This window comes from Carcharodon carcharias, chromosome 9 (assembly GCF_017639515.1).
Source record: "Carcharodon carcharias isolate sCarCar2 chromosome 9, sCarCar2.pri, whole genome shotgun sequence".
NCBI lineage: Eukaryota > Metazoa > Chordata > Chondrichthyes > Lamniformes > Lamnidae > Carcharodon > Carcharodon carcharias.
This window is the reverse complement of record NC_054475.1, coordinates 158658547-158674605: the sequence shown is the minus strand read 5'-3', so window position 1 is coordinate 158674605 and position 16059 is coordinate 158658547. Positions and strand designations below refer to the sequence as shown.

Here is a 16059-nt window from a genome sequence, read left to right as displayed (position 1 = left end):
ACACACACACTCTCCCTCCAAACACACACACGCACTCTCCCTCCAAACACACACACACACTCTCCCTCCAAACACACACACACACTCTCCCTCCAAACACACACACACTCTCTCTCCAAACACACACACACACTCTCCCTCCAAACACACACACACACTCTCCCTCCAAACACACACACGCACTCTCCCTCCAAACACACACACACACTCTCCCTCCAAACACACACACACACTCTCTCTCCAAACACACACACACACTCTCCCTCCAAACACACACACACACTCTCCCTCCAAACACACACACACACTCTCCCTCCAAACACACACACGCACTCTCCCTCCAAACACACACACGCACTCTCCCTCCAAACACACACACACTCTCCCTCCAAACACACACACACTCTCCCTCCAAACACACACACACTCTCCCTCCAAACACACACACACTCTCCCTCCAAACACACACACACTCTCCCTCCAAACACACACACACACTCTCCCTCCAAACACACACACACTCTCCCTCCAAACACACACACACACTCTCCCTCCAAACACACACACACTCTCCCTCCAAACACACACACACACTCTCCCTCCAAACACACACACACACTCTCCCTCCAAACACACACACGCACTCTCCCTCCAAACACACACACACACTCTCCCTCCAAACACACACACACACTCTCCCTCCAAACACACACACACAGTCTCCCTCCAAACACACACACACACCTCTCTCCCTCCAAACACACAACACACTCACTCGCTCTCCCCCAAGTACACTCACTCACTCACTCTCCCCCCAAAACCACTCCCACACACACACACACACACACACAGACACACACACTCTCCCCACACACACACACTCATTCTCTCCCCCAAACACATACCCAGTCACTCTTGCCCCAAGCACGTATACACTCACTCTCTCCCCCAACAAACGCACTCTCTCTCACACACATTCACTCCTTCACACATTCACTCAATCATACTCTCTCTCTCTCATACCCCGGGCAGTGAGTCTTTTCATCCATACCATGTACCACCCACTGCATGCCTATACCATCCCACCCAGCCTCTTCCAACCCAGCAGCGAGACTCTCCTTCCCCGGCCCGAGGTGAGTCTCTCCTTCCTTCACCCGGCACATGGTAGTTTCTCTCTCTCTCTGTCCTCAATACCACCTTTGTTTCCAGAATTTTCTTGCTGCTGCCAGTGTTGCTGTTCCTCACTTGTGAGCCAATCAGCAGCAAACACAGGAGCGGAGCAGCCTGTGATTGGAGGAGCAGTTTCTTTATGAACCTTCCACTTTTTTTGTAAACTACCTCCACAGGCCACATTTGGGAGGGCGGTGGGGGGGTTCATGGTCTGCATCCGGCCCATGGGCCAGAATGTTGGACAAGCCTGGTTTAATGACTTATCGAAAAGATAGTACATCCAATAATGCAGCATTCCCTCAGTACCACACTGAGAATGTCAGTCTAATGGGACTTGAGCCAACAAGCTTATGACTCAGAAACAAGAGCGCTACCGACTGAACCATGGCTAACAAGAAATAAAAAGGAAAATGTTAAAGAAAGGAAGTCCTCCTGCTGCAATACAGAGCACTCTTTCAGAATATTTTTGTCAAATTTGAACACCCACTCAAGTATGATGTAAAGGCCTTGAAGCAAGTTCTACGATGATTCATCAGGGAGATGCATGGGTATTATAGGCTGAACTGTGGTGAGCGACGCAGTAAATTTGCGTTACATTCCCTGGGGGCGAGATTAAGGACCAATTAGTTCAAGGTTAAAAAGGGCGACTCTTCCTCCAGTCCCGGACCCAGAAACTGTTGATATAGTCTCAGATTTTAAACTAAGATAGTTAAAGCCAAGCCCAGTGCAATGGTCCAGATTTTTGATCAACAAGGGGGTTAAGGGTTATGGGGGACGGGCGGGAAAGTGGAGTTAAGGCCGCCAAGAAATCAACCACGATCTTAATGAATGTCAGAGCAGGCTCAAGGGACCAAAGGGCCCACTCCTGCCCTTATTTCTTCTGTTCTTATATTTCCACATACCAAGCTTAGGGGCAATTAGAGATGAGCAACAAATGCTGCCCTGGCTAGCGATGGTCGCATCCCAAGGAAGAATTTTTATTTAAATATTCAAGAACAGATGCAGGATGAATTGAAAAGCTTAAAACAGAGGTAGCTGCTCATTTGAGAAGTACAGGTAGTAAGGCATAGTGAGGGAGGGCAGGCAATAGGGATCATAAGAATAGAGATGACTTGGCAAACTAAAGTGGGGGGGGGGGAAGAAGACTTTTTAAAAATTTGTTCGTCTAGATGTGGGCATTGCTGGCTGGGCCAACATTTATTTCCCATCCCAAACTGCCCTTGTTCAGAGGGCATTTAAGAGTCAACCACATTGCCATGGGTCTGGAGTCATATCTAGGCCAGACCGGGTAAGGACAGCAGATTTTCTTCCCTAAAAGGACATTGGTGATCTTGATGTGTCAAATAGCCAAACCTTGTTTTATGGCCTTAATTGGGAAGTATATATGTGTAGAGATTGACTAAGGGTCGAATCGAATTTCACTGTGATTGGAACATGTGAACAGGAGGAGGTTATTCAGTCCCTCGAGCCTGTTCTGCTATTCAATTAGATTATGGGCAATGCATACCTTAACTCCTTGGTTCACTACTTTGGTTCCATAGGCTTTAATACTCTCCACTGACAAAAACCTATTGTTTTCAGTTTTGAAATTTTCAACTGCCACTCACCACCACTGCCCCCCTTCCCTCCCAGCCTCAGTAACAGGTTGGGGGAGAAAGTTCCAGATTCCCACTGCCCTTTGTGTGAAGAAGTGCATCCTAGTATCATCCCTGAATGGCATGGTTCTTATTTTAAGATTACATCCATTTGCTTTGGACTCCCCCCACCAGAGGAAATAGTTTCTCCCAATCCTATTAAATCCTTTAATCACCTTAAACACCTAAATTAGATCATCCCTTAATCTCCAGTACTCGAGGGACTACAAGCCTCAACTACGCAATCTCATAATTTAACCCTTGTCTAACTTCACACATAAAGAACAATCAATTGGGCACAGTTGTGGGGCACACTTGGAACAATGCAGGTCAGTGCCTTTGGAAGAAAGGAAATTGGAAAGAAAAAGGAATTATCCAGAATGTTGTGAATATAATACTGTTACAGAAAATGTTTGCTGGCTGGAAAACAGAAACAAAGCAATAAACTATTAAATGCTTCAAGTGCAGGAAATATATCGGCAAAATATAAACTTGCTAAACTGACAGCACAGAGGTTATAACGCAATTTTCTTTTTGCAATGACAGCCAATCCTGCCACTTAGTTGTTATGTAAACCGAAATGATCATTGATTGGTTTTGCTTTGAAAGGCTAACAGTTTGAGATTGTTTTATGAGATCCAGCACACGAAGCAAGCCCATATTTAAAGGACATGTTCCCAGGGCAAGGTTTTAAATAAAGGAACAACGTTTCCTGTTAGTATTTGCGTTGCCACAAGCCTTGGAATTGACTTAATTCATTACCCTGTGTTGTACAATTTCCTTCAGAAGTCAAAACCAAACACAGGGCCATCTATCATGACGCCAGCTAACTTCCAGATGAAGATTTTTGAAGCAACTTTCTTACGTGCATCGTAACTTTAAGGCCAGGCTTTACAGTACGAGTGGTATATGATTATTTTTCTTCTTCGTTTAAGAGGCTATCTTTCAATGGCAAACCGTCTGAGGCAGACAGCCTTTATAAATGAGTACCTACCACAGGTGAATTCCATAAGGTCAGATAACTAGACTTTGGATTTGAGGCAATTTGAATGGGAGAGCAAATTAATTTACTGCTAATTCCCAAGCGCCGTAGAGTTAAAGGAAGCGTTGCCACAGTAGCGGTGGGCTGATTGGTTTCCGAATATTAATTAACTGTGGGCAGTGCATTTGTGTTTTGGCACTGGTTTGACAAGAATGATAGCTTCTATTTGCATTCTAAATCACCAGCTGTCCAGTAAAGATGGATGGCTAGCTTTCTCTTCATTTGTCACGTTAGATCCACATTCTTTTAAAGGAAAAGAAAAATTAAATTAGACCAAGAAGAAAGATAATAATAAAAAATGTCCTCATGAAAGTAAAATTACCTTTTGCCTTGGAGTTACATGAAGGTGGTTGGAAGGTGATACAAAGACTACGATTCTCAATAAACAAAGAGACGAAATATATGTTACATACACAGTTTGCTTTAAATGCACGGTAATTTCCTCCTTCAAGCTTGCTATCCTTTTATTCACTAGAGTTTCTTTATGTGAAATGAATAGGATTAATGTAGGTTGGCAGAGCCACAATGACGTTGAAACAATTAAGATTAATTTGTACCAAATTCCCACGACCAGCTATGCAGTGGTGACTCCCAGGTGGAGTAGCAGCACAAACAACATGCTGTAATCAAGTCAGTTATTTGAAGGTGGAATTGTTGCAAGGTATTCCCTGTAAAGCAATAATCCCAAAGCACAATATGTAGATTCTGCGTGGCTGAAAGGGAAGAACAGAGCTAACATTTACTCTGGTTTACAGATGACCTCCGAAATCATGAGCACACAGCTTGTGCACTTTATTACTTTCATTTTGGGAGTCCAAGATGAATTTGACAGCTTTATAATTGCCCTACCATCTATAATTTGGCCTGTGATAAATACCGTGGGCTAGAATTTGGGATTATTTGCACTCAGTTTCTGACCGCTGTGAATGCCCTTGGAATTCCAAAATCACAGCTGTGCCAGATGCACACACACACTTGTTGGATGAATTATGCCGGACGCCATATTGGTGAAGACATTAGGCCCCTTACACCAAACCTCTGCTGGAAGTATGCAGGGCAGGCAAATCATGTGTGCACTGCTGATTTGACACCAGCACTGCTATTTTGAATCTCAACGCTTCAGATAACACCCTCTCTTAACCTTGTGCAGCTGCACACTTGCTCAGCAGCAAGGGAGAACCCCCACTAGCACATTTTAAAGGGATCATTAACTGCTTACAGTTTCATTGCTGGTCGATTTCTTTTGGCTGTTGCTTTGATTCTACAAGTATTCGATGCTTTCTATAGTTGAATTACAAATATCTACAGGGAGCATGTGGCAGGTGCTGAAGGACTTGGTCCTGACTTTGAGATTTCTGCACAAATCAGTTGCTTCCAGATATGGGTAAGTATTCCTCTTGAAATGCAGCACAACTTGAAGAATGAACAGAGGCCATGCAAAGCAGGACAAACTGCTGGAAGAGGAAGTAGGGCAAGAGGCAACAGGGCTTTCAACAGGAGGCTATATTTGTCCAGGGTGGTCAGGGAGCAATTCATCTACCTCAACCTTAGAGTGGAACAAATGTGAAACATCTGCACGTCACAAAAGAGGCCCTTGCCAGAGATATGCAATTGGCCAGATGCAGCTGCCACAGCTGCAACCTCAGAGCAGGGTGCAGATGGCATTTCCATTGGCTGTGAACCTTTATACATCTGGCTCCTTTCAGACTGCAGCTGGAAATATTTGCAACATCTCGCAGATTGCATCCACTGTTGCACAAGGAGGGTCACTAGCACTCTATTCAGTGAGCTAACCGCATTACATTGTGTTCTCTCTTAACATAGACATTGGCAGCCGACTTCATGATACAAGGAGTCATTAGCTGCATGCACATCACTTTGTGGGTGCTGCCTGTCACCCTGAAACCGAAAGGGATTCCAATCTCCCAACATCTAGCTGGTGCATTACCATCAGCAGGGAATCATGTGGACGAATGCCCAGTATCCTGGCAGCAGTCATGATGACTTCATCCGGTGGCAGTTCCCTGTGCCGGCTGCATTTGACTCATTAGAGAAAAGCAAAATATCCACAACGGCTATCTGCTGACCACGTGGCTGATGGTTCCAGTGCGCAGCTTGCACACATGCACTCAGCTTACATACAATGAAACCCATGCTACCACACAAAATGTGATAGAGCTGAGCATTGGCATGCTGAAACAATGCATTGGAGGAATCCTGCAGTACTGAGCAGAACAGGTGTCCAGATTCATGGTGACTGCTGTATGCTGCACAACATGACCATCATGAGGGGACAGCCCTTGTTACCAGCTATACGGTGAACAGCAAAGGATCGGGGGAGGAAGAACCATGAGGATGAAGAGTAGTGGGTGTGGAAAACTAGACAGCTTCTTCCTGCACAGGCTGACTGTGATTAACTCATCTGAGTATAAAATCTATCAGTAGCCCCAATTCCCCATTCACCAACTGTCCCATGCCTTACCTTCATTCATTGACCATCACAGTGTCTGCTTGGTCACAATGCAAAAATAAAAACTACTACAAAACAAACTTGCCAAACCAAATTTGCTATGTTGCATACAAAGCTCAACTAATCATCTTTGTGCATTCCCTTATTGGCTGCCTCTTTCGTGTCTCTGCCTGCCCTACTACACAGTGCTACCCCAGTGGCTGCAGCAATGTTGGTGGAAGGTTGCTGACCTTCAGTGGCAGAGACTGCAGATGATCCTGGAGGATGCCCTCAACCTTCTCTGGACCTTCACATCTTGTCATAGGTAGCAGCAGACTGGACTGGCTGGCTGACAGGCAACAGCAAGGGGATTGGCGGAGTGGCAGTGGTCCGAGGCCCAATGATGTCATCTGGAGGGTGGATAGCAGGTTTGTACTTCATGGAGCTGCTGCCACTCCCTTGGGAGGAGCCTCAGCCATCCTAGAAATGTGTTGGAGGACAGTTTGCTCGACTACTTTGAGATCCTGCAAGTCCGTTTGCACATTTTAATCGAATGAGTATTGTTGAACAAAAAGAGATGCTTTTGAAACTTTCCATCTTGCACTCATCTGGACAGATTGGCAAGAATACCAGATTTCAAAGGGAAATTTGGCATTCTTGCATCTGCCCTGATGAATGCAAGATGAAAAGCTTCGATTGAGTGTCTCTTTTTTCAGCATTATTCAAGTTCTGTATTAACAAATACCTACTTGATCAAATGCCATGATGGCAGCAGTCTGAACTTCCATTGCAGCACTCAAACAGTGGGTAGAAGCTGCTTGCATTACAATAGAAACTGAGACATTGCCGTCAGATGCTGCTTCATGGCTAAGTCCACAAGTTTGTGAATGAAATTGTCCATTATTTCCATACTAGAAAAAATTGGCTCCAAGCTCTATGCAAAGCCTTGTGACAAGTTGGTGTTATTTCTTGCCTCTGACGTGGCTTCAGACCACTTGTGCCAGGTGTCTCAGTGTGTTAGGCTAGTGGTGCAGTTGGTAGGATCTGGCTTTGAACATGCATTCACTTGTGTGAAGTTATTGAACTGCTTTCAGCATTGCATGCATGTCCTTGGTGCTGGCATTCACCACAACCGCCATCTACTTCCACTGTCCCCTGGCCTTTGGCGGATGCAGAACATCTCTCTTCCTTAGCACCTCCTCCAGTACAATGCCAGAAAGCCTTGGAACCTGCTCTCTTTCTCTCTCCAGCGTTGTTCCACTCTTCAGTGTTTCTTAGGTCAGAGCCATGTCCTTCATGGCTGCCATCACCTGCTCTAGCCACAAGTTAACTGTTCTTTAAGAGTTGCAAGCTAGCTTTAAGCAGTATAGGCTAGATTTAAGCGGTGAAGTCTAGTGTTAACTGGTGCTAGACACTCAGAACGTTACTACCTTGCTGATGCATGCAGCCTGGCTGCAGTGAAGTTATTGAAATGAGCAGCCAACACAAAGTCAGTGTCAGCCTGCATTGCAATCAACAGGTGTTGGTTAATCATTCAGTGTGATACCCATGCCCATTTTTGGGGCTATCAAATTTACTCCTTTTGAAGTCTCAGTAAACTGAGAATGCAACTGAACAGCAGTTATTAGATAGAGGGGGATAAACACCCCAGTTGGTAATAAGGGACAGTGTCTCAAATCTGGCAATCCAAAAATTGGAGATGTTTTCAAACCGGACATCTTTATAAGCTGACAGGCATGAATTTAATTCCTGTCAAATGAGTAAAATAACTTATCGATTTGTTCAGCTAGGTGCTGCAATGGCATATTCGCATGCCAGACTAGCTATTGACTTCGCACGCTGGTCTATTCCTGTGCTCCGAGTGGTCTGAGTGACCATTGACCTGATTAGCCCAACCTGACTTGATCCAGCCGACTTGAAAACCAGCAAGATCCAAATTCAATTCTGCTGGTTTTGAGACATTTTGCCAGAAGGCTGTGGAGGCCAGGTCACTGAGTGTATTTAAGACTGAGATAGATAGATTCTTGATTGATAAGGGGATCAAAGGTTATGGGGAGAAGGCGGGAGAATGGGGTTGAGAAGCTTATCAACCATGATTGAATGGTGGAGCAGACTCAATGGGCTGATTGGCCTAATTTCTGCTCCTATGTCTTATGGTCTACAATTTGTGGATAATCGAGGGTGTTGCTAAATTAAACAACATTGAAATAAATGGAGAAAAAAATTCTGTGTGAACTAATAATTCCATGTAAATATATGTCTTGTGCCTGTGTGGTTTTGTCTATTTTTGGATTGCTGGAAATATTACAAACTAACATATCTTTCTTACTAGAATTGTTTTTTTGCTATAAGCAATGGTATTTGAAATAACCAGGTCTAACATTTACTGTCAAGCCTTTGCTTTCATCCATAATTGTCTTGGTTTTCACAAGTCTACAGGAGTGCTGGCTGCCAAAAGAAATTAAACACCCAGTTGTCAGTGCTCTTCAAACCCAACACAAACTCCTATTGCTATTCCAACCCTTGCTCCATTTCCTACTGCTCTTGTTGTCCTGGTCCCTGTCCCAGTACTCTCCCAACTGGATGCTGATGCTGGTTACACCCTGACATAATCCCTGCACTCGCTGTCAGATGTAATCTTGAAAGTTGCCACTCTTCTGCCTCAATATCTCCACTGCTCCACTGGCCCAGCCCTGACCCATGGTCCAACCCTGACCCCTGTGCCAACATCAACTCTGGCCCAACTTTGACCCTATCCTAGATCTTGCCCGAGCTCCTACTGCTCTCCTGACCTAAATCCGACTCCCATGAAAATTTTGTAGAGAACTGGGACAGTTAATTGAGGTTGTCATGTTATTGTTAATTAGTGTTAAGAGCAATTCTGAAATTACATTAATTAAAGATTATGAGTGGTGATTGTGATGCTATGTTGCAGAATAATATGGTTGCTAGGTCACAAAAGTTCCAAAAGCGATTTATTTTGTACATCTCAAACAGTATTTTTGTTAGGAGCAATCAGTTCATCGGATTGCTTCTAACATTGTAAATTCTGGCCTAAATTTTCAGTCATGTGAATCCAACTTGAATGACAGTTTCTCTGAAGTCTCACCAAGAGAGAAATTCATTCATCTCAGGTTGTCTCAAAGTGCCTTGCGTCTAATGAATTACTTTGGAGTGCACGGGGTTTAATTTATTGAGAGATGCGACTTGCTCTCCGTGCACAGCAAGGCCCAACAACCAGCAATCAGGTAAATTACCAGCAGTTCAAGTGGCTGCTGTGAATGCACCAAACGTTGTTAGTGTTAACAGTTAAATTTAGATTTCAATAGAGTGGGGTCGCAATATTTCAAAATACAATCATAAGTTATCACTATTTATCACTTCGGGAAATTTTTTATAATGTGGCCTCTTGTGCCTTTTAAAGAGGCTGTATAACTTATAGCCAATCATTTTACACAATAAAATATTTATTTTTAATGATCCACACTTCTGTGAAGCACTTCTGACACCACAGTTGCAGAACGTAGATTGTAACATTTATATCCTGTTCACCAAATGCATCAAAATAGCATTAGTACATACCATAGCTCAGAACCACTGAGTGAAAACGTTTTTCATTGCATGAGTTGTTGAATTCTGCTTTTATTTTTAATGTGCTCAAGACTTCCATTTTTAAGAAAGAATTTATATTCAGGCTTGATTTTCCTCTTAAGGCTGCTTCCTCAGGCATCCTCGTCCAGCCAGGAGCAAATGGAGCTGCAGACATCTGCTCAGGCAGCGCTGCCATTTTCAGCTCAGGGGAAGACAGACAATGTCAATTTTTCTTTTCGTCCGATCGTTCACTGAAGTGTGTGGGACTGTGCCATCTTTCCTCCTTTACATTGTATGTTTCAAAAAGCACAATAGGCAAGTGGACCGAAACTTGTCTTTCAGGGGAAGGACCTGCTAAGCTGCGCAGAGACATCAAGCTTTGACGTTTAAAGCAACCTCTTCCGTCATGTTCATTGGGCTCAGTTGCTGAACACAGAGGCCAGGATTTTCCATGCGTCGGGTGTGCTCGATGGGAGCAGGAGCGGAAGGCCGTGGAGCTCGGCACGGCGATTTCACACAGGCGGGCCAATTAAGGCCCACCCTGCGTGGATTGCGAGTGGTAGCGTGAGCGCTACCTGTGCGAGCAGGAAAAGGGAGGGCGGGTCCGGTCCAGCGCTGTTTTGCGCATGTGCGTGAAATAGCGCTTCAATCCCTCGGAGGCACAGAGCTGCTTCAGGGAGATTGAAACGCTTTTTAAAGACATTTATTAAAAACATTAAAAATGTAATGAAATATGTTGTCACATGAGATGGGACATGTTTTTATTTTTTCAAAAAAAAGTTTTTATTCAATATGTAAAAGCTTTAGGACCTCATCCCGCTCATGGATGAGGTTTCCCAAAAAACATAAAGGCCGCCTGGCCTTTTCGCCTGCCTGCCAACCATTAGGTTGGACGGGCAGTGTAAATTTGGAGTTGATTAGTACGTCAGTGGCCTTAACGACTCTGGCGCCCACCCGCTGAACGTAATATCGCGAGACAGCATGATGATATCGGGACACATTCCTGCTGTCATCGCGTGTCATTTTACATTCCAGAGTGTTGGGCCCGCCCCCGCACATCGAATGTAAAATTCTGTGCAGAATTTTAATTGTGTCCATTACCTGACATAATTCCATCTCATATTTTAATAGAACATTTTATTTTTGGTCCAAGTTTTTACTTCAGTGCCATTTTCTATGTTGGAGAAAGTAATTTTATTTGTGCGCTTTTAATAATGTATTCCCCACGTTATCTTAAAAATTTAGACTACTTTCTTGTTTCATCATATGGCAGATATTGTTTATTTAGGGCAAACATTTCAATCCTAATGTGCATCCACACATTTGTCAAATGAGCTTGGATTAAGCGCTCTTCATCCCATCTGATAATCAGATTGTTTAACATCAAAGCTGATATTGTGCTACAACTTCAGGTGTTACTCTATTTTTTTATTCTTTAATGGGATGCATCATTGGCTCGGACAGCATCAGTTGCCTATCCCAAATTGTCATTGAGAATTTGGAGGTAAGCCACCTTCTTGAACTGCTGCAGTCCATGTGGTGCTGTTAAAATGGAAGTTCCAGGATTTTGACACAACAGCAGCGAAAGAACGCCATTATCGTCCCAATTCAGTTTGGTTTGTCGCTTGGTTGGGAACATACAAATGGTGGTGTTCCCATGCATCTACTGCCTTGTCCTTCCATGTGGTGGAGATTGTGGGTTTAGAAGGTGCTGTTGAAGGAGGTTTAGTGAGTTGCTGCGGTGCATCTTGCTGATGATGCACACTGCTGTCATTGTGTGTCACTAGTGGAGGAAGTGAATGTTTAAGGTGGATGGGATGCTGATCAAGTGGGCTGTCTTGTCATGGATAATGTTGAGCTTCTTGTGTGTAGCTGGAGCTTTACTCAGCTGGGGAAGTGGAGTGTATTCCTTCACACTCATGATGTATATGGTGGACAGGCTTTGAGGAGTCAGGAGGTGAATTACTCACCCCTGACCTGCTCTTGTAGCTACAGTATATATATGGTTGGTCCGGTTCAGTTTCTGGTCCATGATAACCCACAGGATGTTGATAGTGGGGGAATTCAGTGAAGGTAATGTCATTGAGTGTCATGGGCCGATGGTTAAATTCTCTCTTGTTGGAGATGGTCATTGCCTGGCATTTGCGTGGCATGAATGTTACTTGCCACTTATCAGCCCAAGCTTGAATATTGTCCAGGTCTTGCTGTGTATGGGCATGGACTGCTTCAGTATCTGAGGAATCACAAATGATGCTGAACATTGTGCAATCATCAGCAAAGATATGACATTATGATGGAGGGAAGGTCATTGATAAAGCAGCTGAAGATGCTTGGGCCTAGGACACTACAATGAGGAGCTCCTGCAGCAATGTCCTGGGACTGAGATGATTGACCTCCAACAACCACAACCATCTTCCTTTGTGCTAGGTATAACTTCAACCAAAGGAGAGTTTTCCCTGATTCCCATTGACTTCAGTTTTGCTAGGGTTCTTTTGCCACACTTGGTCATATTCTGCCTTGTTGTCAAGGGCAGTTACTCTTACCTCACCTCTCAAGTACAGCTCTTTGTCCATTTTTGGACCAAGGCTATAATGAAGTCAGGATTTGAGTGGCCCTGGCAGAAATTGAGCATCAGTGAGCAGGTTATTGCTGAGTAAGTGCTGCTTGATATCACTGTTGATGACCCCTTCCGCCACTTTGCTGATGATCGAGAGTAGACTGATGGGGCAGTCACTGACTGGATTGGGTTTATCCTGAATTTTGTGTACTGGACATACCTGGGCAAATTTCCACTTTTTTGGATATTATTACACGATTGTTGCCTGAAATGAGCAAAACCGGAGGACAGCTGATTGTATTTTAACTACTCGGTTCCGTGAACAAATGGACTATATTATGTTGAACCAGAATGATGAAGAGACATTTTTTTTAAACTAGTGAATAATTGTGATCTGGATTGTACCACCATAATGGGTGATGGAAGCATGTTCAACAATAATTTTCATAAGAACATAAGAAATTGGAGCAGGAGTAAGCCATTCAGCCCTTCAAGCTTGTTTCGCCATTCAATCCAATCATAGCTGATCAGGCTGGATGAGCTGAATGGCTTCCTTTTGTGCTGTTTGATTGTGTGATTTTATATAGCACTTACTCCATTCTCAAGACATCCCAAAATTCTTCACAACCATTTGAATTACTTTGCAGTATAGTCACTGCTGTGTCATTGGTAAACAGGGTCGCCAATTTGGACACAGCAAGATCCCAGAAACGGAAATGAAGTGAGCAAACAGGTTAATGTATGTTGGTGGCCTTAGTTTAAGCAGGAAACCCAAGAATGCCCTGCTCTTCAGATAGTGCCTTGAACAGGAAGGTGCAGTCTCAGTGTAAATCCCATCCAAAAGGCGGTACCTCTGACAATTGTGCTTGTTCAGAACTACACTGAAATATCAGTTTTGATTGGGCCTTAAACCCCTTAAAGACTCCGAAGCAAGCATACTGCCCCACACTAACAAACGATGCTTCCTTGCTTTAATAACCTCCCCCCTCCCCCCTCCCCTTGACATGATTAAGTTGACATGGATATCAAATTTGGTGCGGCGTTGGCAAACTGACATTTTTCTTTATTTACCCTGATATACGTAACCATGTTCTACTAAACTGTGAACTTCCTTATATCTTTCAGCTGTACTCACTGACAAGCTACCTCAGCTTCTGCTCCCTCTTGAAAACCAACAAAGTACTGTAGATGTCCAGCTGGGTAAGTTACTTCCTGCAGGGGGTCATCTTTAACATCAGCACTGGGAATATTAATATTGTTATGCGATTTTCCATCCAACACATGATTACATGGCTGTATTTCCACACTTACCTCTTTATTAACTGGTGCTCCCCACTTTCACAATCATTCTTTTTGTATCCCTTTGATTCTCTGCTGTCCCGATTATACAACAGACACACAGCCAAAGGCTGAAATGAAGGATATTGTCTATGACTGTGTTGAAACTTTCAATTTTATGTTAGACAGTCAGGCTTTTTGAAGCTGTTCACCTCTTCAAGACAAGACATCTGTTCAGATTTTCCCAACGACATCCATCAACTTTTATCAGTTAGCTTAAAATGAACTAAATAGCACCTTTAAAAGGAAAATTGTTGCAGATTTGATTTATGTTTTTAGACAATATCCAGGGATTTTCTAAATGTTGCATTATGGCTGAGCACAGCAACGTAGGATGGAACTGTCAACTTTGGTGCATAAAACAGACGGTAAAGGATCGGCTACCAAAGGACTGAAAAGTTGACAAAAAATAACTGGGGGGTGGGTGAATAATGGCGGGGGAGGGTGAATAATGGGTGAATAGTGGACAATAAGTATAAATATGGGGGGGGTCCAATAACTGAATAACAGGGGGTGAATAGTGGGGTGAATAATGAGCAGGATGAATAACAGCGGGTGAATAATAAGCAGGGTGAATAATGGGATGAATAACAAGCAGGGTGAATAATGGAGTTGTGATAAATAACAGGCAGCCAATCTTCTGTCACTGATTACTCTGCCCCTCCCCTGAAGTTGAAAGCTCCATTTCCATCAATATCTGTGCTGATGATTCCCAGATGATCCTTCAGTTTGTGACCAATAAATCAAAACTGAACATCATATCAGACCCCAGCTCTTCTATACTCAGTAAGCATTGAGATCATAGAAAACCCTTACTGCAAAAAGGATTCATAGGTTCCAGGAGGATACATAGGCAAGGTAAATGCCATTCCACCAATAGTGCAAGGAACTGCGTACTTGTGTTGAGCTGGTGCTGTAGTTCACCTGCATTGGGGCAAGAACCTGGTCCTCTACTTGGATTATGGCATCAATCTTAAGCCTCCCAAACAAAAAGTACCCACTTCTCCTGGATGAAGGAGGATGGGAAGCCTCAAGCTGGAGAAAGCAGGACAGCCTGAATTCTCACTAAATGCTGGAACCAATATGGCTTGCCTTGTATGAGGCAGAAACTCTGTACCCCATACATTTGCTGTGGAGAAGGGCACATGCATGGGTCTGGAAGGTTAAAACATGGATTTAGGTAGAAGGAGAGAGAGAGAGAGACTGGTCAATTTGGGGAGGGGACAAGTGATGGGGGAGAAAGTGGGGAGGAGACTGACTGCAGGCTTGAGAATGAGAACTAGTCCATGGTAATCATGTGACTAAAGTACTATTGGTCATATGGTTTCCATGGAACAACCCACTCAGTCGAAAATAAATGGAACTGAAGCACATGATTCTCGTGGGTCAATCAGATCACTAGAAGGCGGCAGATGCTGGGTTAATCAGTGTAAAAGGGAACATAATGCAATGTTTTAGTAACAAAGATATACATCTTTCCTACTCATAAAAATATCTTTGTTTAACTTGCCAATTCAAGTTTTGAATCAGTTTAAAATCTATTCTTCCATTATCATTGACAAATTAAGAATTGACATTCGGTTGTGCACTACATGACAGGCAAGTGTGATTTAATAAGAAAATTAAACATATGGCGTTGGAGAAGAAAAGTTTCAATGTAAAATATTGCATTGCATTTTACCTGATATTTATTGGATTTCTTGCATTTGACCAGATTGTCTAATATTGTTTTTCATGGATTGAAATTGTTTAATGGAATATACATATTGATTGTTTTTATTTTGCTTAGACTGCTATGGATTTAGAATTTTTGATGCCAACTATTGACTTATGAGTACATAAATGTGTGACTCTGGTTAATCTCTCCCGTTTTATTAAACTATTGGCACTACTTTGAGTTCAGTGGTGAGCAAAAAGCACCAGCCATTCATTGCATTTGCCTTTACCCACGTGCTTTTTCTGGCAGCCAACTATCCAAAAAGCACGGTGTCCTGGAGTTTGCGCCATGTGTACACATGACCAGCAACTGTTGTATCTCCTTAACCAATCCAATGGAAGAATCATTAATGAGCAGCACAGAGTCTGAATTAGGAAATGCCACTTAGGATATTTAATTCAATGTTAAATCAAGTATAGAAAGCAAAATAGAGGGAAATAAAGATGGGATTAAGAGAAAGGTAAAAAATGACTAAGAAAAATATTAAAAAGCATTTGATTTTCTATAGCTTAAAGAATAGTTAATATTTGAAGGGATGAGACTCCACACTTGCTAAGATTA

General features: G+C 43.2%; 1 protein-coding gene across 1 annotated transcript in view; it reads left to right on the top strand.

The window, feature by feature from the left end:
- Positions 1-16059, top strand: part of il1rapl2 (interleukin 1 receptor accessory protein-like 2) — a 557469-nt gene that overhangs the window by 248168 nt on the left and 293242 nt on the right. The window contains exon 5 of the mRNA XM_041196196.1: positions 13569-13643. Within this exon, the coding sequence (XP_041052130.1) occupies positions 13569-13643 (75 nt within the window). The remainder of the gene's footprint in view (positions 1-13568; positions 13644-16059) is intronic.